Genomic DNA, 27,104 nt, shown 5'->3' with positions numbered 1-27,104 from the left:
GGAATGGAGAAAGCAGGACTTCTCCGAATGCCTCCCATGGAGCCATTAGTTGCCGCGCACTTGCATCCAAAGCACACGGCAGCTGCAAATCCGACGTTGCCATCCAAAGCGGACCGTTTCCAGTCAAGCATGTCGGAACGCGCTTATAAAGCGATTGCTCTCTCTGTCAGGGCGCTGAACGCTACCTCTATGCTGACCGCGTACCAAGCGGAATTGCAGGACGAAGCGTCGACCATACCAGGTCAGACGCACTGGGAAGAGATATGTGTAGTGACAGATCTCTCTCTGCGTCTTCAGAGGTGCGCGGTTCAAGCCGCGGGTAAAGCCATGGCCACAATGGTCATCCAAGAGAGAGGACGTTGGCTTAACCTGGCTAATCTCTCTGACAGGGAGAAAGAAGCTATCCTGGACGCACCGGTGGTCACAGAAGGCATTTTTGGCTCGGCGTTGACACTGATGCAAAAGAGATGCGAGGAAAAGAAGAGGGATGATGAGGCTTTGCAGCTCTGTATGCCTCGGAAGGCACAGACTGCACCCCCCCCCGCCACCTCGGCAGACTTTCGCACAAGTTACGGCCCGCCCACCCCCCAGCTATCGCATTCCTCGGCGGCAGAGACCGAACGTGAATGCAGCGGGTCACAGCGGAGTCCCGGAACAGAGAACTGCCTGGCCTAGGAAGAACTACCCGCCTGCAACAGCTCAGGCGGTCCAGCCAGCTCCTCAACCTCATCCTCACTCCCATTCTCAGGGAGCGAGGAGGAAGGCAGTTTGATGGGGTCTTCCCCGGGGAAAGGAGCACAAAAGCCCCCCCGTTCGCGAGCTCCCGTCCCCCAGATGTTCAGCGTTCGACAGTGGACGAGTTCCAAAGTTCCCGGATGTTCTGTGGAAAGATAGAGCCCGGTTGGGCCAGGGGAACCAGAGCAGTGAAAAGGACAAGGGATGGTGCAGTGGTGTACACCCACCCACTAGTCACAAGCATTTTTCATGTCCAAAACTCAATAAAGTTTTCATTGTATTCCCAAAACATGTTGCAAAACATAATTCCCCAAAAAACGTTGCAAAACACATTGACAGACCACAGCATAACATCACCTCGGGGAGCTTTAGCTCCCTTAGGGGTGATGAGACGCTTAAACTCTGTCCGAGCGCTGAATGCCCACGCATGCGCAGTACAGACAACAAACTCGCTCACGGCTCAGCCACACGAGGGCGCCAGAACGCTGCAAATAAACAGTTGGCGAGAATGCACACGGTCCCGCTGGGTACTAAGGACAGTACAATTCGGGTACCGACTGCAGTTCGCCGCTTCCCCCCCCGCATTTCAAAGGGATAATTCATTCTCAGGTGCGGGAAAAATTAAAGCATGTTCTTCAGGAAGAAATTTCCTCTCTGTTGAACAAAAGGGCTATAAGAGTGGTCCCACCCGAGCAGAGCCACAGCGGGTTTTACTCGAGGTACTTCCTCGTCCCAAAGAAAGGGACTCAAGCTCTTCGTCCCATATTAGATCTTCGGGCACTGAACAAGTACTTAAGAAAGTACAAGTTCAGAATGCTCACTCATTCTACACTCCTAAAATTAGTGCGCCATGGCGATTGGTTTACGTCAATCGACCTGAAGGACGCATATTTTCACATAAAGATATATCCACCCCACAGGAAATTCCTGAGGTTTGCTTTCCTCGGCGTGGCATACGAGTATCTGGTTCTACCATTCGGGTTGTCTCTCAGCCCCCGAGTGTTTGTAAAATGTACAGAAGCGGCACTCACTCCGCTCAGGGAGAAGGGCATTCGTCTCGCTACTTACATAGACGACTGGCTGGTGACAGCTCAGTCAGAGCGAGAAACGAGAGAACACACAGTTATGCTTCTGGAACACATACAGAAACTGGGTTTCAAATTAAACATCGAAAAGAGTGTTTTAATTCCCACACAGTCTATAACATATCTGGGGCTGTCACTGAACTCGGTGACATTCAGAGCACGACTGTCAGAAGACAGGGTGAGAAAATTCACTCGGTGCATGACCGATTTTCAGAGGGGAAACAGTGTTTCCTTTCGCACATGCCTCAGGCTATTAGGACTGATGGCTTCAGCCCTGATAGTTATTCCCTTAGGCAGACTGTTCATGAGAGAATTTCAACGCTGGGTAGCGTCTCAGGGACTGGACCCAATACGTCACTCCCGCAGGAGAGTAAGGGTGACGTCAGAGGCAGTCTTAGCACTGCGCCAGTGGAGACACCCGACCTTTCTGGTTCAGGGGGTACTCATGGGCGTGGTTCGAGCCAGAAAAGTGATAACAACGGACGAGTCGTTGTCCGGTTGGGGGGGCATTCACGAGGGCAGGATAGTGAATGGAAGATGGGATCAACATCTGACCAGTCTTCACATAAACTATTTGGAAATGCTAGCCGTTTTTCTGACGTTGAAGCATTTTCTTCCTTTTCTCAAAGGGCATCATGTTCTCGTGAGAACGGACAACACTACGGTTGTGGCTTACATAAACCGGCAGGGAGGTCTCAGATCACTTCCCTTGCACATGTTAGCACGCAAACTGATTTTATGGAGCAATACCAATCTTTTATCCCTGAGAGCGACACACGTACAGGGTGTTATGAACCAGGGTGCGGATTTGCTTTCCAGGGGCAATCCTCTCTACGGGGAGTGGAAGTTGAACAGGGAGGTGGTCGAACAGATTTGGAGCATATACGGCAGAGCGACAGTAGATCTGTTCGCGTCACACGACAATGCTCAGTGTCCTCTGTTTTTCTCCCTGAAAGATCAGAGCGCGCCTCTGGGGATAGATGCGCTGGCGCACGAATGGCCTCGCACTCTCCTTTACGCTTTCCCACCGATAGCATTGATATCCCCAACACTTTACAGAGTGAGGGAGGAGGGACTAAAACTGATATTAATAGCTCCGAGGTGGCCAGGGAAGTATTGGCTAGCGGAGATCATACATATGCTGTACAAAGACCCGTGGTCTCTCCCGCTGCGCAGAGATCTTCTGTCACAAGCAGAGGGGGAGATTTTTCATCCTCATCCAGAACGCCTGGCACTATGGGCATGGCCTGTGAGTGGGTCAATTTAAATATAACCGGTCTGCCTGACAGCGTTATTAGAACCATACAAAATGCTAGAGCTTCATCGACTAGGTCTCTTTATGAATGCAAATGGGGCGTGTTCGAGCGCTGGTGCGCAACTAAACATGAGATACCCTTTCAGTGTTCAGTGGCAGTGGTTCTATCATTTCTTCAGGATTTGATAGACCAAGGGAAAGCGTTTTCAACCATAAAAGTGTTTCTGGCTGCTATATCTGCTTGTCACATTGGTTTTGATAATAAAACTGTGGGGCAGCATCCTTTGGTAGGCAGGTTTATGAAAGGTGCGCGCCGCGCCTTGCCAGTTTCGAGACCGATTTCCCCCTCATGGGACTTGGGATTGGTGCTAGATGCTCTTTCCATGTCCCCATTTGAGCCGCTGGATAAGGTTGATTTAAAAATATTGTCATTTAAGACGGCACTGCTGTTAGCTTTATCCTCGGCAAAACGCGTAAGCGAGATTCACGCGTTTTCAGTGCACTCAGCGTGTTTGCAGTTCATGTCTGGGGATGCAGGGGTAGTTCTGAAACCTAATCCTGCATTCATGCCCAAAATAGTTAAGGCTATCATTCCTCTTGAGTTAAGAGCCTTCTGTCCACCACCTTTTGCTTCATCAGAACAGCAAAAGTTAAATGCATTGTGTCCAGTGCGTGCTTTACGCATTTATACAGAAAGAACTAGAGGGTTCAGGGAAAGTGATCAGCTGTTCGTATCTTGGGCGAAACCTCGTACGGGGAAGCCGATTACTAAGCAGCGGTTGTCGCACTGGATAGTGGAGGCGATCTCGCTGGCATATTCCAGTAAGGGTCTTGTGTCCCCATCTGGTTTACGTGCACACTCAACAAGGGGAATGTCAACGTCCTGGGCCCTGTTTAAAGGAGTCTCGTTACAGGATATTTGCGAAGCGGCGAGCTGGTCCTCACCGCATACATTTGCAAGGTTCTATAAGCTGGACGTTACAGCTCAGACTCTAGCGCATGCAGTATTGAGCGTTGGAATGTGAATCACGAGTCATGACTCGTTCAGCCCCGCACGCAGTATTGTGGTTGGCAGGAGACTTCGAGGCAGGCTATCTGGCAATACGGGAGTTAGGATATCCCATAGTGAGACACCGAAACGTATGCTTGAAAGAGAACAATAGGTTACTTGCGTAACCCCGGTTCTCTGATAGCATTAAGTGAGGTGTCTCACCAGATCACCCTCCTTGCTGTGCGAAGCGAGGAAGAGGTGTGCTTGTTTTGAATGTCGTAGTGACGTTGTGTCGCTCCTTTATACTGAGGGGTGGGGAGGCCACTCCCAGACACAGCGTCACGTCTGCCAGCCAATTGGGGCTGGCGTAATGTAATAGGGCTTCTGAGGAATACGCGGAAGGGGCGTATCCCATAGTGAGACACCTCACTTAATGCTATCAGAGAACCGGGGTTACGCAAGTAACCTATTGTTCTGTTCTCGTTCCTCTGTATGGACATAAAATGCTTTTCTTTTACCCCATCATATGTATCCTGTTTTTTGTGTGGGTGTTTTGCTTCCTGGTTGCATTTGATTTCACTACCTTTGGGTGTCCTTGGGCTGACAGACCCATCCACTCACTACCTGTAAAATGTGTATGTGAGAAAACGAGAATCTGGTGTTGATGTCATATGATAAATTACTGTAATTCCTCTTGCATCAACTGCAAACTCAATCATTTTGTGCACTTCAACTCACAGTCTGCAGTTATATGCTCATAACTGCCCCCCCCCCCCCCCCCCAAAAAAAAATCCTTTGCAGACATGACATTTTTATTTTCTCCTAATTCCAGTCCAGATCAGTTCTGTATTTTTTTGCTTGTTTTATTAACTCTTATGGTTTTCTTCCTTTTTGTTAATTTTAGAGTATTGTATTTATAATATTTGTATTATATATTTTAAATATGTAAAATTAACAAATAAGCAAATTGATTTGACATTTATTTGTATAATTTGTTGTAATTTTATTACATTTTATTTTATATGGTTATATTTATTAATTTAAAATGTATTTAATTTAGATATTTAAAACAAACAGACATGCATTTAATTTAATTTGATTCATTTTTATCACTTATATATTTTTATATAATGTCATTAATTTTTTTTATTTTCAGAAAGGAGTGATTGGTCAGATGGGTCAGTTGTCATTGTTTTCTCTCTCAGTTCTGCCGCAGTGAAAGGAAAGCTCATTCAGTGAGCGGTTTGTTCCTCAGAGCTGAACTCCCACCTGCCTTCCCCACAGTCTGTTAGCCTGATCACTTTGAATCTGCCCTTTGATTGGAGCATCATAGCCCCCTACCAGGTTTTTATGAGCCATATGAAGTCTTACTGTGTTATTCTGGGCTGGCCTGATCATCCAATTGATAACTCTCCCCAAGGCGTCACTAAAAAGAGAAGAGTGCCATGTAGGCTCGAGAGAGACACATGGGAAATTTTTAAGACCGAAGTTCTTTAGCAGATAAACCGCCTCTAATGAAGATTAATTGTGTGACAGGTTTTATGCATGAAGCTATCTGCGCAGGTATTCTACTTGAAACTGGAATTGTTTTTTGATTAGTGTGTGTGGATACGCTTATTTCCATAAGTCCTGTTCAGAAACAAGTGTATGGTGTAATGATGCTATTGTGCATAACGAGATCCATATTGAGCTCCATATTGTTTATCGTTCAGGTGCAGAGTCTCTCTTATGGCTTCAGCAGAGCACCGGCTGAATATGGCTGCAATGAGGGATATGACAGGAATGGCCATATTAAATTTCTTCTCGGCTAACAGTAAATTTTTCCATTCTGATGTCAAGAATGCAGAGCATCTGGTAGCTGAGGACAGAACGAAAGAGAGGGAGGGAGAGAGGAACGTTAGTAGCGGCAGCAGCATGCGCTTTGGGAGCACTTTATCGATTTGCAGCCATTTATCCTCCTCTTTTCCATCTTTCCTCTTTCTCTCTCTCTCTTTAGTGCCACAGGGATACAGAACTGTAACACAAGGATTTGTTGCCACTGGAATAGCTCCCTGTTTCCAATTACATCAGAATGAAAATTTCCACTTCATTTTACCAAATGCAGGAGAAAGGCAGAAGGACGAGGAATTTCATTTATTTGTGTTTTATTTTTATATCTCTATTTTCAGAGGATAAAGATCTGTCGACGTTGACTAGGAGAATGCATACGGATCTGAATATCTGGTATGGTGGTTTCTAGAATGTAAAAAGGGTCTCAACATATTTATACACAGTTGCAACAACTTTATTTTCGTAGGTCTTTATCACAGTACTAGGGTGTTGCTGGGAGTGAGATATTAGCCTTAGTCAAAAAAGGTCAGTGTTATGATTTTTTTATTTTTTTATTTTTTTTTTGGCCACATATGGAACCTGTCTCTTCTTCAGTGTAATAGCTATAGTTTCAAAAACCCAACTTTAAATTCGGACTTGTCAGTTGTAGTCCTCTGTTATTTTTCGGCTGTGATTGAGCTCTGATATAGACATGAAATGTGTACTGTCACAAGGAATCAGTGTGTGATTGGACCAAATCTTTTCTACAGGTGTTCAGATGGCTGCTTCAGGATCACATTCCCTCCTGTTCTGTCTAATCGCAGTAAAATAACAGATATTCTGGGCTCCAGAGATGCTCACGTTGAGGGATGGTTTGACCTTGGCTACTGTGCAGCTAGATCAGAAAAGATGCAGAAAAGCCTATTTTTCTGTGTCCACATGTTGACAAGCACTTCATGGCTCCGAAATGGTGAAAAAAGGACCCAGGAATAACTTAGGAATTTAGGAACCAAATGAGCAGGATTGCGCAATATACATTGTCATTCAAAATAAATATTTTGTTTTATTCAGCAAGGATGCATTAAATTGATCAAACACACCAGTTAAGACATTTATAATGTTGCATAATTTGAGCACCAAATCAGCATAACTTCTGAAGGATCATGTGTAACTGGAGACTAGAGTGATGGCTGCTGAAAATTCATATTAGCCGTCAAAGGAATGAATGGCATTTTAAAATACATTAAAATAAAAATGCTATTTTAAATCATCTTACAATATTCTGGTTTTATTGTATTTTTGATTTTTTTTTAACAAATAAATGCCATCTTGGTGAGCGTTTTCAAATACATAAGACCTTACTGAGCCCGAAGTTTTGAATTGTAGTGCAGTGTTTACATGGTCTTTAGTATATTGGCACATATAAATGTCCATCATCAATGGTGAATCGATTTTAAAGGGGTAGTTCACCCAAAAATGAAAATTCTGTCATTAATTACTCATGTCATTCCAAACCAGTAAGACTATTGTTTATCTTCAAAACACAAATGAAGATATTTTTGATGAAACACGAGTGTTTTCTGAAGCTTATGAAGCTAAGAGAATACTTTTTGTGCACAAAGAAAACAAAAATAATGACTTGAGTCAACAATTTTTTTTTTTCTCTCTTCCGTGTCAGTCTTTGACGTGTGCTCACATGAGTGCTGATGCAGGAGCCGGAGTTCTGACATATAATCTGTATGCCCTGTGACTTGTTTGCAAAGAGAAAAGAATGTCTTTCTGATGAGACGTTAAACCGGGGTCCTGACTCTCTATGGTCATTAAAAATCCCATGGGGTGTTACCCCAGTGTCCTGGCCACATTCCCTCCACTGATCCTTGTCAATCATGGCCTCCTAATAATAATCCCCATCCACTTATTTGCTCTATCACTCCCTCTCCTCTCCACCTGTAGCTGGTGTGTGGTGAGCGCACTGGCGCCATTGTACTGTGGCTGCCTTTGCATCATCCAGGTGGATGCTGCACACTGGTGATGGTTGAGGAGAGACCCCCCCCCCCCTCTCACACACACACACATGATTGTAAAGCACTTTGGGAGTACAGCAATACACAAAGTGCTATATAAATACCTCGTTCGTTTGTTTGATCGTCTTGGTACTCTCATGAAGGCACATAGAATTCTGACACGGAAGAGAAGAAATTGTTGCTTGCTTTTTTGTTGTTTTCTTTTATTTGGTTCATCTTAGGTCAGACAAAGTATTAAATATAGTAATATCATATAAATATATAGATTTACACATAACAGATATGTACATATCTACATATAACATACAACCATATATTAATTCAAATTTTAAAAAAGAAAACACCAGGCAAGCATAGTTTTATATTCAGAGAAAAAAGAAGAGAAAGAAAAATGAATAAAAATTAGATTAAATAAAAATAAACACAATGTAAGCGACAGTTGTCGCCTTAAAATATTACAGAAAGAGAATAAATTGTAGAATCAAGTCGTAATTTTTGTTTTCTTTGCGCCAGGGGCATCGCTAGGCCCTTTTTAGAATTTTAAAAGTTCGTCTCAGCCCGCCTAAAAATTCTGATTTGCTCCGTAATTTGTACACAAATTCGTCATCGCATTATTCCCCTTTAAAAACTTTTAAAATGGAAATGTGAGTGCGTTTATTGATAGATTGTAATGATGTCTGCATCTGTGCAGTTCTTTGTCATAAATGCAGTTTAATGTGATGCGGGAATAATACAAGACCGTTTCCCATCCACTCATTCAAACGTCTTATCAGAGTAAATGACAGAGACAGAAGAAACATTGTGTAGTTATTTCGTTCAAATAAATAATAATGACCCAGCAGCTGATTGCATCACAGACCTATATTTATTTGCTTTAGAAAAAAAGATTCACGTTATGTCATTTTTGAAGTGTTTATTCAATGTGCTGTTATTGTAATTTATTAAAAAAAAAAAAAAGTTTAATATGGGGAACATCACACATTATGCCAATTACTGTCATTTAGGTTTGTCTATATTCTAAATTAATATTAATTAATATGATCTGATTATTTTAAATGATTTAAAATTCAATTATTCAGGTTGAATATGATTATTGATGAGCATGTACTGTATAGGCCTATGTTTCTGCTTATTTTAGTATACAAACAATATATCAATGGCCAGTTTTATAGACCAAGTTTAAGCCTAGTCCCAGACTAAAATGCATGTTTGAGCTCTCTTAATTGAAAGCAACTTTCAACTGACATATCTTAATGAATAAATAATATGCCCCGCCCCCTAATATTAAAATCCTAAGCCCCTGCTTTATGCACAAAACGTATTCTCGTAGCTTCATATCATTACGGTTGATCCACTGATGTCACTATTTTAACAATGTCCTTACTAGCTTTCTGGCCCTTGCACTTGTCAGTTGCATTGCTGTCTATGCAGGGAGAGAAAGCTCTCAGATTACATCAAAAATATCTTAATTTGTGTTCCAAAGATGAACAAAGGTTTTACAGGTTTGGAACGACACAACGGTGAGTAATTAATGACACAGAATTTTCCTTTTTGGGTGAACTATCCCTTTAAATTAGTGTCACAAATGTATATATTTTGTCACATTTGCAACCATTTCCAATGCAAAACCGTATAAATTATGGGGTTTATTACTAAAAGCAATTGATAGGATAATAGATGCAGTGTATACAGTACTGATGTATAGGACTAGACACCATTTAGTGTGTGTGGCTATGTGTGTGTATGATTGGAGTAGATGGTCCAGAACATGCAAGTAGATCTGTGAGATTCTGGGCAAGAGCTCTGATGTGGTTTAAGAGACTGGAGCTGAGAACACAGCGATGAAACCCTGCAATGGACTTAGACTGCCAAAAGAGCATGCGTTTTTGTGTGCTTCATGCATATTGGCCGTTAAGGCACCGATACCCCAAGAACAGATCAAAGATTACAACTTAACGGATATGTAGCTGGCTAGATGTATCTTATTTTGTATCTATATTTCTCACTCTCTCCTCTACTATAATTTGTCAGCTCTGGAGGGCCTCTCTTTCTCTCTGCGGATGTAGTTTTTCTGTTTTAGGAGGTAAATCAAAGAGAACATGAATGGAAATACGCAGAGTGCAGCTGTTCTTGTTTTCATTTTTCCTTTCACTCGCTCCGTTTTCTCACAGACAGGCACGAACCATGTTCTCCGAGTAGCACCTGAAATACTGACCCCTGAGGTGGTCTTATGCATGAGCGTGTGTTTGCCTGACATATATATTGCTTCACAGAGTCAGTCTCTCAGCGCTCGAAGGAGAGAAGCATGGCCCAGTGTTCATTTCCTGCCACACAGCTTACTGAGCCGAGTGTGTGTGAATCTTTTTGCACTATTGACTCTTGAACTCATCCAAACAAGACATTTTAAAGACGGCCATTTTTCTGTTTTCAAAATGTGGCCTATGTTGTAAATCTATCTGGTCCTTTTTCTGCCAGTTGTCCTCTTCCTGGCTAGTGTGAGGCCGACAGGAGCCAGACAGGGAGACAACGGAGCATATTTTCTATGCGGACAGCCTCTTTTGTGGCATGCGTTTGTATGTTTGCATGTGCTATCCTTGTTTCTTTTTACAGGTCCGTGTGTGAGCGCCTTAAAATATCTGTGTTGTTCCAGAAAACCACCATGTTTGCGTGCATGTGCACTTAAAGGTTTGTGCGCATCTGTTTGTGTTGTTAACTCCAGACAGTTTGGATGACCTCGCTGTTCCTGACAGCCTGTGTAATTAAAGCTGCTCTCCATGCCCTGCGCTTTTGACCCATAATGTTTCGAATTTGAGAAGCGAGACCTTCCGCCATCCGCTCCGCCCTGTTGTGCTCCAGCTCCGCCATTGATGTCTAAAGAACGCTGTTATTTTCTGGAGGCCGCTGGGAAGTGTAGGCGTGTGAAAAGGAAACACTGCTTGGCACAGCATTCTTTCACATCCCGTCTGGTATATTTGGCCTGGCAGCCAATAATGGTCAGTTTACGTGGATCCTTTTATAGGCTGCTGGGACATAAGGTTAGATGTTGACCGTTAAACTCAGCCTGTGTCCAGATGGTCAGCGGTCGGAAGAACAGTGTTGTAGAGTGACTGACTAAAAGTAGCGACACTACTCACTTAACATCGGTGAGTAGCGTGACTGCATCTCAGCTGTTCGCAAAACAGTGTTGCTTTTCCAGTAACAAGCTGCTTTGTCCAACAAGTGGTTAAGTGAGAGACATTGCAGCTGAGTGATATTATGGTGTGTTTATGCTCGTTTAACCATCACAGACATACTAATGAAACTTTAGGGATTTGATTCACAGTTCCAGTTGTGATTCCTAGAAAAACAGGAAGTAGCCAACAAAGGGAGGAAGTGAGGTGCAGCCTGGGAGAGGACCATTTTTACAACCTCAGTTTGACCCATTGAGCATACTAAAGTAAACCATGATGTTGTCATTATTTTATTAGTGTACTGATGTTTTAGGGCTATAATAATGCCACATCATGTTAGAAGGTTTCACTGGAGAATAATCTTTATAGCCCATCTGACATGCCTCAGGTGTCTGTGTTGATTCAGACTTTCTGGGTCTTGTATATGTCTATTTTCTCTCTTGGTATTGGCTGTGTGTGTGTGTCTGGGTGTGTAACGTGTTTCCTGTATTTCCTCTGCAGGTCTGTATGAGCTGTTGTCTGTACTACCATCTCAGCTGCAGCCTCATGTTGAGAGCGCAGATGACCGCTCTTTTCTACACGCGATGTTTGGGGAGAGGAGTCTACATTCATTGGTCAAGGTGAGTGTGTGTGTGTGTGTGTGTGTGTGTGTGCAATGTTAGACATGATATATTCTATAAAATGTGACGTAACATACTAGGGCACTGAATCTCTCATCTCATTGCATCTGTGATTGTGCTTTTTAGGGAGAGTGTTGTGATGTTTGTACTGATAGTTGTATAAGAAGTGGTGATCTAAAGGCACATCCAAAAAAAAGTAAATTAGAGATTTACATCGAATGTGAACTTTTTTTCAGACTTCAAACCGCATGTAGGCCGCATGCCATATTGATGATGAATCTAAATCTGTGGTAAAGGCCAGTTTTAATTGTATTTGTAATTTCAATTCGTCTCTGTCCTCTTATTTAGTTTTATTATCCGGCTTGTTCCTTTGAGTGTCCCAAGTTTTCACATGCCATTTGTAGGAAATCAGTTTAGTCAGGTTGTGCCTGTGCATATCAGCTTTCACTTGTTTTGTTTTTTTCAATTCCTTTGACTTGTCCATTTTTCTACCCCTCATTCTTTTTGTCACACAGGGTTTTAATGGTCAATAACTGATGTCATTGATACTATGGTACTTGGGCCCATTCGTAATGCATTTAGTTCACTAGCGATATGTCCCAATGTACACTGGATTTGCTGTGGACTGAGCTGGCCTGTGCTTCAGAAGTGCTCTACATGACAGTCTACCTGCAGAGGCAGAGAAGGTCTGACAGGCAGGACAGCGGACCGCAGTCTGAGCCAAAGACCTCTGCTCTCTTCTCTATATGCAATTAAAGCAGGGTTTCACACATGTCCAGCTGCACTCTGTTCCTCTGCCAAGTTGCCACTCCAAAGAGCCTTACAGGAAATCTGACACGACCTGTAATTTCCACCTAGGTTAGGTGTGTGTCTATATAAGACGAGAGAGAAATAGAGGAAGTGAATAATAATCTGGACATTTTCCTATAAAATGGTTCTACTGAGAAGTAAACTGTTCTTTCCCCAATAAGTTTTATAGTCTTTCCTATAAAGTTTGATCAGATTTATTTGGTATTTTATTATTAATCTATTTTACACTCAGCAATTTTATTTATTTTGTTTTTCATGTATGGATTTTTTCCTCCCACCACAAACACCTAATTCTCAGCTCGTAAACTTAACCCAGCTGTGAGATCAGTTGCTAAAGTCTGCGGTTTTTACCTTTGTTCATTCCTGTATTTGTGATTACACGAGGAAACCAGATTCAGCACAGACTCCTGTATTCAGCCCTCAAGGGAACACGGCACGCACCTGTGCGGCGATGGGGAAAGGTGACCCCCCTCTGAGGAGTCTGAGGTTTAGGCCTGCATTACCTGTGTGTGGGACTTTAACAGCCTTGTCTGCTCTTTTATTTATAAAGCAGACGTAATGGAGCACAAATGATTACTCTTACCTGCTTATTCCACTGACAGCATGTATGAAGTGCCCAATATTGCCTTGTTTCATTAATTTTCCCCATGGAAAAGCTAGTTCTGGACCCCTTAACCAGAATCCAGTAACATCGATTGCCAAGGAGAAGGGATACTGTCCTCAGCATCTAAAATATAGTTAAATTACCTTTTGATAAGATCAGATTTCTGGTTTTGAGTATCATGGACTATCATGAAAATGTTTCCACAAAAATATTAAGTAGCTGTTTTCAATGGTGATTATGGTAAGAGATGTTTCATGAGCACCAAATCAGCATATTGGAATGATGTGGGATATTTGTTTACAGGAAGGTAATATAGTTACAGCTTAGAATCAGAGTCCGCTATGAGGTCCATGGAAATATGGAAAAAGGGCTACCTGAGAACTCTGGCATGTAGGTATGGCTTTTGCTGATTTTTTTCTTATTTTTTTTCACTTGACCTTGGCAAACCCAGTCAAAAAAAAAGTTCTACTCTAACCATATTAAAGCTTTCCATATAGAGTCAGGCAGTTTAAATACACTTATCTACTTATCAGTTTATAGCACAGACAGATATATGTCAGCCCTACTGTTGAATCTGAGACGCTGAAAATGTATTTGTTGGAGTCCCAGTCGCTGGCAGTTACAGCTATACATTTTCCTACTTAACACCGAGTCACCATATTAATGTTTGGGAAGTCTCTTAAAGAGCAGCTGGTGTCTGATTCCGATTCTTTATAATCCGTATTCTGCATCCAAAATAAATTCCCAGAGTAATACAAGCCTTCTGCATTCAGTGTCTGGACTCAGCAAGCTCCAGAATCAACAAATGCATATCTCTATGCACACACATGCATGAGTGAGAGTGTGTATTTTTTATGTGCGCACGCATGTGCGTTTGTCAGGAATACTGAATGTGCTTGGGATGGAATGCAGACATATGTAGTATATGTTTAATCCATAAAGCCACTGACGCATTACATTATACTCACAATTAGAGCACTGGTGCTTTGTTACAGACACAAGGGGCAAGGGCAAGACCTCATCTGAGGAATGTTGGAGCATTTCTCATACAAGCCAATGTGAGATCATATACTGCTTTTACATGACAGGCACCTTTTTTTCTTCTTTCATAAGGAAAATGTTGGCTTTGTCTCCTAATTTTGTATCTTTCTGTTGTGTTCACATTGCTGTAGCTTTCATAAATCTAAATTAGCACATTTCAAGTGCCACACGTATTGTAAAATAGTGCCATTCCTTCTGTTTTATGAGTTGTGAAACTGGATATTAGAAATTGGGAATGCTACACATCACTGCAAAGATATTTGCCCTTCATTTCTGGAACAGATACACTGGTTTAAATGGTAATGTTATTGAAGTTTAAGTTCTGACATGTAACATTAACCAGTGAATTTGTTGAACTTTTCATAAAGAGGAGTTAAAAAGGTGTGTGTCGCACCCGTCCTGTTTGGTGAGTTTTGTGTGAACATCCCTCTTTGACAGGCATATCAGAGTCAAGCCCATCTGTCTGCAGGCCTTTCCTGTCTTGCTCTCTGAAGGTCTGCGATCAGTTTAAGCGTGAGGTGATGAGGTGCAGTAGGGCTGCTGGTGTGGTTTTGGGCCATGCGTCGGACCTTCAGGGTTACATGATCCAGCTGCTGTGGTCGTCACTTTGAGACAAGCGGAAGAGAAGAGGTCAAAATCATTTCAACATTACAGATTTTAGCACTAGCCCAGATCAGAACTATACTATACTGCAAATACATACCATTGCCATACAACTCACCATCTCTCTGACACCTGTTTACACATTGGATTAAGATTTTTAATCCATCTCTTTTGTCCACCAATTTCCTGATTTATTTGAGGTTAAGGTCCATAGGCGGGTGCACATATGGCCCTTTTCTGGTCTTTAGATCTAATATTGCATAACCATGTGCAATTTACATATGAATGCAAAGGAGACAACTGAAAAAATGAATGTTTTTATGAAAAATAACAAAAATACTGTTAAAAAAAACCAACTAATATTCAAAACTGTATATTTACAAGCAATGTCTGTTTGTTAACAAATTTTATACTATTAATGACAATTTACAGTAATTCTCCTTTTTATAGAGAAATTAATTTATACAGATTTTTTGTTTTATTAAATTATGTACAAATTTAAGTAAAGTTATAAAAGGTGATCTGTAAATATAAATATGTAGCTGATTATATTAGGTCCTTACTAACAGTTTAATATTATTCTTTGTGATTTTAAAATCAATATTATTATTTTTACATTCAAAATCTTAGAAACACCTAGTCTGTTTTTAAGAGTGCAAAGCTGCACTGCTGTCCAGGTTGAAACTTTCAGGCCTCTGTCTGAACCAGTTTGAACCACACACCAGTTGATTCAAATTGCTTTACAAAAGACATTTTGAATAGAGATGAGAAAAGCACACATTTTTTTTACAACCTCAAACTCCGCAAAAAGCCACCCATCAGCTTTCACAAACACACTCATGTCATACATGCATTGTTATCTGATCAGAATATGCATTTATTTGGAGTGTTTGAGAGAACCCCTAGAGACATTTGAAAGTAGAAAAGCAGAACATGTGGAAAAGGGTCTGAAAGTACTGGAAAACACACAGTTAAATATGGACGATTTAGAATCCTTAACTTGTCAAATGTGCATGTCTTTGTATTATAGAAAAACATCTTGTTGTGAGGTAGCAGGACTAACCACTAAGCCATCATGCTGCTGCAAGCACTACAGTGTTGAAATGAATGACAGTATATGCTTTATGAAACTGTTCAGTTATTGTTGAATTAGTCGGACAGTCAGGCCAACAGTGTTCATGATGTCTGTACAGACTGTCACTTTCTATGGTGAGAAGTTCAGCATTTTCAGTTTACATTGTCTCATATTATGAATGCTATAATGCCCTGTACTGGTCAAGTTTAAATATACATCTGTTGAAGTGTGCCGCTGCTCGGCTTCTGCAGTCCTGCTTTGGTCGGTCCACTACTAAATAATGGCTTTTAAATGGATTATCTCATGGATTATTTACAACTGCTAAATTCATATTTTGAGTAAATTCTAGGCTGTGGGATGATGATTGAGAACGAAAAAACGCGAATATGGGGACAGACTGTTGCAAATAGCGGACATAATACAAACTGCAAATAACTTTTACTATATATCATTTTCTACAGTTACATCAAGATAAAATATATTAAAGTAAGATGCTAATCACAATTGCCCATCTCAGTGTCCTAGCAGTTTTTGCTACCATGTTTTTAATACTGTTAGCTAGGGCTATAATATATGCAAGGTGCTCACAGTGTCATGTAAACAAATACGAAACATAATCATGGTAACAAACATGACACTAAAATAATTCTATATACATTATTTTACACAAGATATATAATAAAACCCAAATGTACTTAAATGCTAAAAAAAAAAAATCATCAAAAGTGGCATGTCACAACTGGAATTCTGGGCATGCCAATGTATGCTGTTTCACTGTAATTTATAAGATGGCCTGTTCTTATTCACTTACCAAAACTGTAAATCGAACAATAAATTTTACTGTAAAATGACGTCTCGTTAGACTTAGTTTACTGTGTAGTACGGGAACTTGCCCTTAAATAATTTTACCAGTTTTTACTGTAGCATTTTTACTGTGCCATCATCATGGGATCATACTAGTGGTAGTAAAGACATTTATAATGTTAACAAAAGACAATTGTATCCAGTTTCCACAAAATATTAAGCAACTCAGCTGTTTTCAACATTGATCATATTTAAAAAAAAAAAAACTGTTTCTCAAGCACCAAATCACAGGATGATTTAATGTGACACTCTAGAATGGACAAATGGCTACTTTAAATTCAGCTGTGCTATCAAGGAATAAATTACATTTTAAATTATATTAAAATAGAACCATTGTTTTAAATTCTAATAATGCAATATTTAACAATATTACTATTTTTACAGATTTTTTTGCTAAATAAAAGTCACAAATAAGGTTTCCTTTCACCTAGAATGCTGTCTTATAAGGCAGCTGCTTATAGGTACTAGTACCCAGCAAGGCAGCTCATTAACTGAGCCTTTTTCTTTGATGCTTTCTATACTCGTCTCCCCCTTCTTTGCCCTTTTTCTCTCTCCGTTGTCATATTCCTTGAATTCCACATCAAGTTTCCTCTCCTCCTTATCTGTCAACGTTCAGTGTAATTGTGTTTAAAGCTGTGTTTGTTTGGCTGCAGAATGCTCTTGAAGGACCCAAAGGCCAGACTGGCTGCCGTTTCTCTCACCTGCTTATGTTCTCCGCTCGTGTTTTGTTAAGGGCCTGTGGGTATTTAACGTCTGGTCCAAGAGGATTTAGACACTGCTCCATTGTAGCATGTGATCTGAACCTTGACCACAAAACAGTGTGTTTACCGAAGCATTGCTTTGTTTATTCATATGTTTTAATACTAATTACTATATTGTCAACTGTCAAGCCATTGATGAGTAAAAATGACACCATTTTATGATGGCTAGTCAAAGGAAGCCCTATATGTTGTGTTTTAGGGGGTGTTCACATCAGATGCATTATTCCAATCAAAAACAGTTGGATAGAATGCTACCATTTGCAAGGATCTCAAAGCAATTTTAACTTAAATTTAGTTGTATTAGTTTTTTTAAAGCATAAAAATATTGAAGCTATATGTAGTCAATTCAGTGAGGTAAACCTCACTAATCGACTCATCAGTTAGCCTTACAACCATGACCGATTCACATTGTTGTTCATCCATTTTCAAGTCTGAAAAATTAAGCGATTTTGTTTATCGGTCTGCAAGATCTCTATGATGTAGGGGAATAATGCTGCACTAATGCTTGAAGGTATTACTCTGATTCATTGCTCTCATTTCCTGCCCTCTCTTTACCGTGGAACGTGAGCTATGATCAGTGTAAGGGCTCTGTAATGGATTTTAAATGTCTGCTCTCTTGCGCTCCTTTGTGGACAGGCAGGTATCTGGAGAATGGCCCGAGCTGTAAATAAAGGCATTGAATCTCACTCAACCTCTGATGGAATCTAAACTGTACAGAGCAAAACTGCTCCGCCATGGCTCAGACGGTCTAAACAGATGTCGCTCCCTGGAATGCTAAGGAACCGGACAGTTACGTTCCATCCTTCACCAGATCCCACATTCCATTCCTCCTCCACCAAGTCTGTATGAGTCTGTGTGTGTCTGAGTGGATAAGAAATATTATGTCTCTCTTCTTCTGTGAGCGTGTTTGCCGGTGTGCGAGAGATTCCACTTCTTCACCGCTGCTGTAGTAACAGACGGTGACCCCGTTCGGAGTTCAGTTCGTTTTGAGGGTTGCAAACGGAGTGACAAAGAAAGCACAGATTGTTCGTCACGGGTCCCGACAACAGTTCTTACCATGGCCAAGCTTCGCCACATCACAAACGGTTCTGGAGAAGGAGATCCAGAAAATTTGCATCTTTGGCTCTCTCAGACCCAGTTGCTCCAAACTCACAGCGTTCCCTTCCCTCTCCACTGCACTATGACAACCAGCCCGGTGGCAGAGTCGTTTGTCTTGTCTTGAATAAATATTTAGTCCCCTTGGTAGCAGTTGAATTTCTCTTTCACTGCTGTTACATAATATTTCACAGGACAAATTCCAGTCTAAACGTGCTGGTAGCTTCTGCATGTCTCCCGACCATTATGTTGTCCTGGTACCACAATTTCAGCAAGAATGAAATGGTTGAACAGATATTACACAACCAATACAATACACAGCTGTTAAAAACATGTCGGAAAAAAGTCTTTTTGCTTTTTTAGTTTTTGTCAATACGTCGATCCTACCACATATTCTACTTTTATTTTGTATGTTAATCATCTGTATTTAATCTTCTAATGATGTCTTTAGCGTACATACAGAATATTTTTCAACATTTTTTAAATTTTTATTTTATTATTTTAATTTGCATGCTTGTACTGCTTATACATTTTTAAATGACCTTAATTAGCTTACCTTGGTTAACCTTGAAAAAAAGAAGATCTGTATAACAAGATCTATGTATCTGTCCGTCCGTCTGTCTGTCCATCTAGATAGATAGATAGATTTTCCATCTGATTGTTATTGATCAAACCATGAAAATAATTATTTGCTCAACAGTGTCAAATAGAATTTCAATGGTAAGTCCTTAATTTGGCTATGGGTTAACATTATCCAATATCTTTGTGCTGTGAGTGGAAAAGTAATTTGTTGTCAGAATTTGTTTAAAGATTGTTAAAAATTACATTGGTTATTTAGGTAAAAAATGAATATTTCACAATAAGACCAGGAACATTGGAAAGTGCACATTGGAAAGTAAACATTAGAAAAGTAAACGAGGTCAGTTTAGATTCCACAATGACTTTAAGTGATCACTCTGTTTCCTGTTTCACTGCCTATTAGATCCATGAGAAGTTACAGTGTTATGAAGACCGTGCTCCGACTGCAGTACTGGACGGCGCCGGCTCATTGGCTCAAGACGTGAGTGAACCACATGCACACACTTCCTGTTAAAAACCAAAACACTTTTATGCTCATAAACTTTACACACTTCTGCATGGATAAACACACGCACACATGCACAACGTGTGCCTGTGAAAACACATACACAGACGTCTCTCAGCATGTGAAGCTTAAGACTGACTCCAGGAGGAACTTGTCATTTAAAGGAAAGAAAAAAGATGGATGGATGTCTGAGGCAGAGAACACTAGTAGATGGGCTGCAGATGAGAGTGCGAGATGAGGCGTGGAGTATTGTGTGTGTGTGTGTGTGTGTCTGTATAAGACATTAGTCATCAGTATTATAAAACACTCAACGTTTAAACTCTCAACGGCTTGCATAATGTAAACTGACTACTATATCAACATGGCCGCATAGACACACACACACACACAAACCTATGTAAACTTTGAAGAGTTTACTCTGGATATGATCATAGAGAGGAAAGACAGAAGGAAAGAACACAAAGGCGATTCAGAGAAGAGCATCTCAGGTCATCACTGACTTTATGATGGGCAAAAATGCACTTTGGAATAGTCTGGATATTCAAAGAATTTTTGCAATAAAAGATGGCACTTCTGTTTAAACAGTGTTGTTTTTGTGCTCAAATCTACATCCTAGAAGAGCTAATCAGCTTTGATACACGTCCGTTTCCTGTTCACTCGTGTCTCAGTGGGCGGTGGTAACCAGCCATCTTGGGTTTCCATAAATCTCGATTTCCGTTACAGGACCTTCTCAACCTGCAGCTCAGATCCGCCCTTCAGATTTACACTTTCCTTCGGTGTCCCTAAAGATCCCACACACAGAGAACCCGATATCTGCATGTGTGTGCGGATGAGGTCCATCAAAAGGTCGAACAGCCAAAGCAACCAAATTACTCCGATACCCCTTCTGTGTTTTTTCAGACGTATCGTTTTCATCCATTGCCGTGAGGAATATACGGCGTGCTGCTGTTTTGAACGCTGTAGCGGGTTTGCCGCTGCCGCTCATTCGAGTGTAGAGTTTCGCTAATGGAGCTTTAATTTATAGTGTAGCATAAAATGCCATTTTAACCTCTGCCTGGCCTGAGATGCTGTCTAGCACTGACGCAGCAGGCAAGCACCTCACACACACATTTCCACTGAAAGCTTTAGCACAGATGAAATACACACAACATTATGAAGTTAAGCAGCAGGTGTGCAGTTGTCATTGTGTCCACAGGTAGGCAGTAAAGAATGCTACTTCCACAAGCAGGACTCAGTCTGAATAAAAACAATCACCAGATTACAGTCCTCATCGCGTCCCGGGTGTCTTCCATTAGACTGTGGAAAAATGGAACGCTACAGAGCCTGCTGGATGAGACTCCACTCCGCTCATACCTCTCAGATGCAGAAGTCTGTTCTGGAGACATCAGTCAAGCAAATGCTGTCCGATTACACCAGAGCAGTGAAACTATGTCCCTGATTGATTAATAGAAACCGCTTGTAGAGTTATTTTAGATGATCATTCTATTGCCACACGCAATACAGATGTCATAAACCAGATGTGCTGTGGTTTTTTTTTTTTTTTTTTTTGCTGTCTAAAAATAAAAAGTTGCAGATCCGAAAAGATTTAAGACAAAAAAAAGGCTCCTTTTGTATTTTGAAAGAGATTAAATTTTTGTTGATTTAACCAGTGAAACACAATTGTCAGTAAATAGTTTCCAGTGTTTAGACACTTAATGGCACTTAATGTCTCAAAATTGCATTTGATACAAAATATCAAGATTTTTTAAATTAATCTTAAACGATATATTGTTTTTATAAATTTAAACTTAAGTTTTTGTGAAGTGTTTTTAAAATGATGCATGGATATTTTGTACTGGTTATGTTTTATGGATTTTGAAAGTATAAATCTGATATATAATAATAGTTTAAACGCATACGTAACAATTGCTGCAGTGACATTTGTTAATTTTATGTAATATTCACTAAATTAATGAGGAAAAGGATGTATTCAAATAAATTATGGTTAAAAAATAAACTGTAAAATAAATAGATTCATACTTTAAACAGCAGCTTCTTGATTTGATTTTTTTTTTTTTTTTTTATCCTATTACAATATTTTTTCACTGATAAATAAACTTAAAAACATGGGTAAAATGCAAGTGAATCAACAATGCACTCAGTAATCTGTTAAGTCTGTGAACTGGGAATCATATTTTCTCAATGACCAGAACACTGTTTTTACATACAGCGCACAATAAATATGATATGAATATGACATAGTGGAAAACTGGAAATAGTGCAGCATAATTCAAAGTCAAGCATTTCAAATTGATCATTTATGCTTGTCCAGTGACAGCACGACTGTCCTGTCCGCTTCCAATTCACACAGATGGACCGTCACGCCCAGAGTACACATGTTTTTATGCAGGATACAATGAATCTGTAACAGCTGGATTTGCCACCATTTGTGAGGTTCATGGTTAAATGATTATTAGATATTCAAAGACTTGATTTATAGACTTAAATTACAAATATTCGTACTTTTTAAGTGTGCACTGTGTCCAAATACCATAATCATAAAAGACTGATCCCAGATCTGCAAAAGCTGTTTTTCTCCATATGTGACCTCTGCTTGCTATGACATCAGCTGCAGTGGATGCTATTAGGGCTGTAGTCAACCAAAGAAATGCTTAGTCGACCAAAGTCCTGTCCTGCGCAACGATCAGTCGACTTAAAAAAAAAAAAAAAAAGACGCGATGTTTTGCATTTTGATTGAACATTTAAACAATTTTCATAGAGCATTTATAAAACAACAACGAAAAAACATTAATACATAAAACTATAATAATAATACAATTCTTTGAAAATTAAGTGATTTTTTTTTTTTTAACTGCAAAGTGAGGAGCTCTGTCCTAGGTCTATAGTGACAGCCACAATCGCGCACCTGACGGCTTAATAGTGCAGCCAGCTGTTATAAAATAGCCTAAATTAAAGCATTTAAAGTTGGGGATAAAACATAGGCTAATTATATTTAGAATACAGTAATATATAACTGCTAATAAAGGAATAAATATCAAGGAGTAAATCAATGAAAATTTCTTTATTGTTAAAAAAATAAATTATGCAACTGGTCGACCAATGAGAATGTCAGTCGACCAAGACGGCATTGACCGATTAGTCGACTAAACGACTAAAGTTGACAGCCCTAGATGCTATGTATCTATTGTACACATGATGCAATTTGTGTGTGTGTGTGTGTCTCACTACGGGTCACTGTCACTATTACTCAGTTGAATGTCACCTCCTATTTGGCTGGTTACTGGAGAAGTCTACTGACATCCTAAGGGAGTGATTCTTAAAACTGATTACACCATTTCAGCAGACTCGCTCCACACATACACCCAGAACTAGAGTGAGTGGGGTCAATAATAAAGTTGTGGCCCAGGAGTAACACATCAAATGGATCTGGGGAACAAGCCCATCTCTCTCAGTCTCTTTCCTCTCTCAGAGAAACAGCAACGTGTCTCTGTGCCTCATTTAGTGTACGTCTGCGCTGCTATAAATCTCTCAATCTCTTAAACATATACACACTCTCCACCTGCTACCTGCCGCAAGGGAGACATTTATACTCCAATTATTCAGAATATATGTGTGTTCATGTCTGTATGACCAATGCATGTGTTCATGGATGTTATCGATGCTCATTTTCTCTCGCTCTCTGGTTTCTGTTTCTCTCTCACGCTATCCTTCTGGTCTGTTAGTTGACGGAGGAACTTCAAGGAAGAAGTGCAAGTAATGAGATCAGAGAGCTTGTCAAGCTACTGTCCAAACCACATATAAAGGTAAGAGAGTAAACAAAACCACACAAAATGACAGCTATACCATTAAATGTTGTCAACATTTACCATATACCAGTCAAAATTTTGACGACATCTCATTCTTTAATATTACTATTTTCAACATTTTTCAGTAATATTAGTCATCTAAACTGCCAGGTAACACATCCTTGTAATGTAACTCACAAATAATTAAAAGTTTAGGAAATTATACATAATTTCTGTAAACTTAATTTAGTTAAACTTAATTAGTTTTTTATATATTGCATTTATATAGTTATTTATTATTTGGTTGTTTGTTTATTTTTTAATCAGTGTTGTGACCGCTTGGTATTTGTGTTGAAACCAGTTCATATATAGTTCAATATAACAGTGTTTAAATGAAATATACTATAATATAAATATGTAAAAATATTCAAAATATTAATTTCTTATAAAAAAACAACAACAAAAAAACGTAGTGACACAATACTTTTAAACAGTAGTGTTAATAGTCTTTAATCTGAACTAGTCTGACTACAGCATCATTTTACTTTCTGCTCTTCTTTCTATATATATTTATTTTCTTTGGTCTAATTTTCTTTCCCCTTATGTCTATAACCCAGTGTCTGTTGGTGCTGTGTAAAGCGCTAGCAGATGGCTTCTGGGGACTAGAATGGCATCTCTGTACAATAGTAACTGTATCACTCTCAATTAGTGTTGAAATGATCCATTCCCTTCGGCCAGACATAGATCAGAACCTACTAAATGATCTCTTTCCTCCTCCCTCCTGTATGCTTCACACATGAAAAAACACATTTTACTCATATTAGACCCGCTTACAGACTTATATAGACATTGATGAAAGCGGCAATTACGGCAAGCCGCATGTTGTGGAAAGACAGGCCTGCTCTGGTAGGAGCGAGAAAGAGGAGATGAGTGGCTCTCAGTTTGTGTAGGAAAATAGATAGAAGTGTATTACTTTGCCGTTTTTTCTTTTGCATCTGTGTGTAGATTTTGTGCAGGCATTTGTATGGGTAGTTAGTTCAGCAGGTTGAATAATGACTGTTCGGATGACAAACTCTTTCCTAATGAGAGCTGCATGCCCAGTTACATTTCCCAGACTTTATTTGAACAAGTTCAGCAATTTGTTATTGTAAGAGGCCCAGTATAACTAATTAACATGCTCACACACAGACACACGGCAAGAGTACCTGAAGAAATTAGTTACTGATTTTGACCCTCAATTCACTCTTTTGCCACCTGGCCTGATGTTGACCCTATTCCTCCAACCTCAGGAGAGAGTTTAGCTCCACAAAACCTCTTTATACCTCTGTCTGTGTGCGTGTCTGTGTTTCAGTGTGTTATGCATGGCAGGATAGTGAATTTAGACTGAGTTGTTGGACTGTAGACAGATTCTGTGGGAACAGAGTGAAGCTATTACGCTGCCTCACAATTTCACTCATCAGGGAAATGTGAAGACCAGCATTTTAGATTGGACTAATCAAATGGAAGAGGCCGGGAAATTCTACAATTTTCTGTTGTTGAATTTCCAGCTAAGCTGATACAGAATTATTTTCATGCTATGACATCACAGCATTATAGTGCACAGTATGAAAAATTTATATGCATTTTCATTTGCTAAAGATTACGTTTAAGTGTTAGTAAATTAGTGTTTTCAATGATTAACTTTAAGTGAGTATTAGATGAGGATCAGCAAAGATAAATAGTCTAAATTGTAGAAATGAGCACAAACAATTAAGTATCCAGTATTGATAAAAGTGATGTAGACATTTCGTAGGGTGTCTCAGCCATGTTGTGTGTTTGAATTGTCACATGCATGTACAAATGAATCTTCGGCTCTGCATGCATGTGCATTCCTTCGTGTGGCTTTGTGTTGGGATAGAAGGCTGCACTCATGTTTTTAGAAAGCTGAAATGCAAAATTTTGGCCTTTAGAAAAGGAAGACAGAGTAATGGTAAAAATGTGTTTTGCAGATTGTTAATGCCTTGACACTTTAATAATATTTATATTGTGACATTTTATTCAAATCCAAGCGTAACACAATCTGGGGTGTTTTAAAAAAAAAAAAAGAAGCTTAGTGAAAGAATAGATCTGGTCATCTGGAAGAATCCAGGTCACAATGTGTGTGTCTGTTTGTCTTCTGGAGGAGGACTTGGACAAAAAAAAATGCATGGCAACTCGGTTGCAATTAAAATTGTTCCATTTCAAGTTTGCTTAAAACAACTGCACCATTCAATCTAATCTGCAGAGCTGTGTTTAGTGTAGACACAAACAACATTGTACCCTACAGGGATTGTGTAAACTTTTTTTCCATGTCTGTGGTTGTTCTAAGTTGTTTACATCTCATAGTATACTGCTTATCTCTCTAAACGTAGTGTGTGGATGTGTCTGATTGGCAGATGTATAGTCCAGTCAGAAATGAGAGTTGTTTTATAATGAGAGCCAAATTTATATCACGGTGGTAGGTCTTGATTTCATTTATTAAATAAGTAGACTGTTGTAAATGTGTTTATTTTAATACACATTGTCAAATGATCAGCTAGTCCTTGATAAAACTGATTTTAAGTATCTCAGAACTTCTTGATTAATTTCAAGATGTACATGACAGAAATTAATGATAATTTGCCGTTCAGGAAGTGAGTCACATACAGTAAATGAGTGAGATGTAGACTTGAACCTATTTTGTAGTGAATCGGCTAATTGGAGTCATTTGTCCAGGGTTCAGATCACACTCCAGATCTGATTTAAAACACTATTGAGTTTTTTTCTCATAAGATGCACAGAAAAAATCACACTGTCATTATTTTCTTTTTATGATGTTAAATGTGGACTGCAAACTCACTTTCTGGTAAAAAGGGAACTCCGCGACATTGGTGTAGACTGACTGAGTGATTCAGATTCAACTTATTTTTTGTAATTCAATTAAATCTATGAACACTGAAGTGTTTTGACAGAAACAAATTAATTATCAGATATTTCTAATATCTAATGTAATTTTCAGTAAATCGCTGGAATTGAAATTGACCAGCTTACTAGACACATGACTCACTCTCTCTCCCTGTTTATTTCCTCTCTCTCGCTCTCTCTCTCCCATCTGTTCTGCTTTAGCCACATGTTGTGTGTTGTTCTGGAGCTTAATCCCATGTCATAAAACAGACACTTTTCTTCTCCGTCTTGTCTCTTTTCTCTCTCTCTTTCTCTTCTCTTCCCTCCCATTTTTTTTATCTCTGGCACACAACTGGAAGATGGTTTTATATTGGATATGCGAGGGAGAAAAGGAGCAAAAGAAACCGTGTTTCCAGCTGCATTTGACACACAGCATCGTTAAAACAGTTCAGTAATGAATCTCTGAATGCCGTCATTCTTTTGCTATACCTCGTTCTCTGAGAGCTGAGGTGTGAAATATCTGAAATGGCTGAGAACTTCATTGCCGTCTGTCCATCCATCTGCCATAAAGTGTCCTCACCCCTTGGAAGCTCACAGCAACGTTGCTGTATTCCCAGCGGGATACTCGTAATACTCAATCTAATCAAATGAAAGATGACGATATGATGGTCTTGGTTTTGATTCATTTCTTTTTTTTTTTTTTTCCTGTTGGAGACACTTTAACAAACAACATTGCCAAAGAGGGTTGTAGTGAAATAGTGACTGTAATCAATTCAAAAGCAGCTTTATTTG

At 39.7% G+C, this 27,104-nt stretch overlaps 1 protein-coding gene across 1 annotated transcript in view; it reads left to right on the top strand.

Annotated features, from left to right (window-relative positions):
- mpp7a (MAGUK p55 scaffold protein 7a) overlaps positions 1-27,104 on the top strand; it is a 180,258-nt gene that overhangs the window by 59,444 nt on the left and 93,710 nt on the right. The window contains exons 4-6 of the mRNA XM_079398287.1: positions 11,571-11,689; positions 19,525-19,602; positions 23,349-23,429. Coding sequence (XP_079254413.1) covers positions 11,571-11,689; positions 19,525-19,602; positions 23,349-23,429 — 278 coding nt within the window. The remainder of the gene's footprint in view (positions 1-11,570; positions 11,690-19,524; positions 19,603-23,348; positions 23,430-27,104) is intronic.

The sequence above is a fragment of the Barbus barbus genome, assembly GCF_936440315.1.
Source record: "Barbus barbus genome assembly, chromosome: 38".
Classification (NCBI taxonomy): Eukaryota; Metazoa; Chordata; class Actinopteri; order Cypriniformes; family Cyprinidae; genus Barbus; species Barbus barbus.
This window is presented reverse-complemented; position numbering and strand designations above follow the sequence as displayed.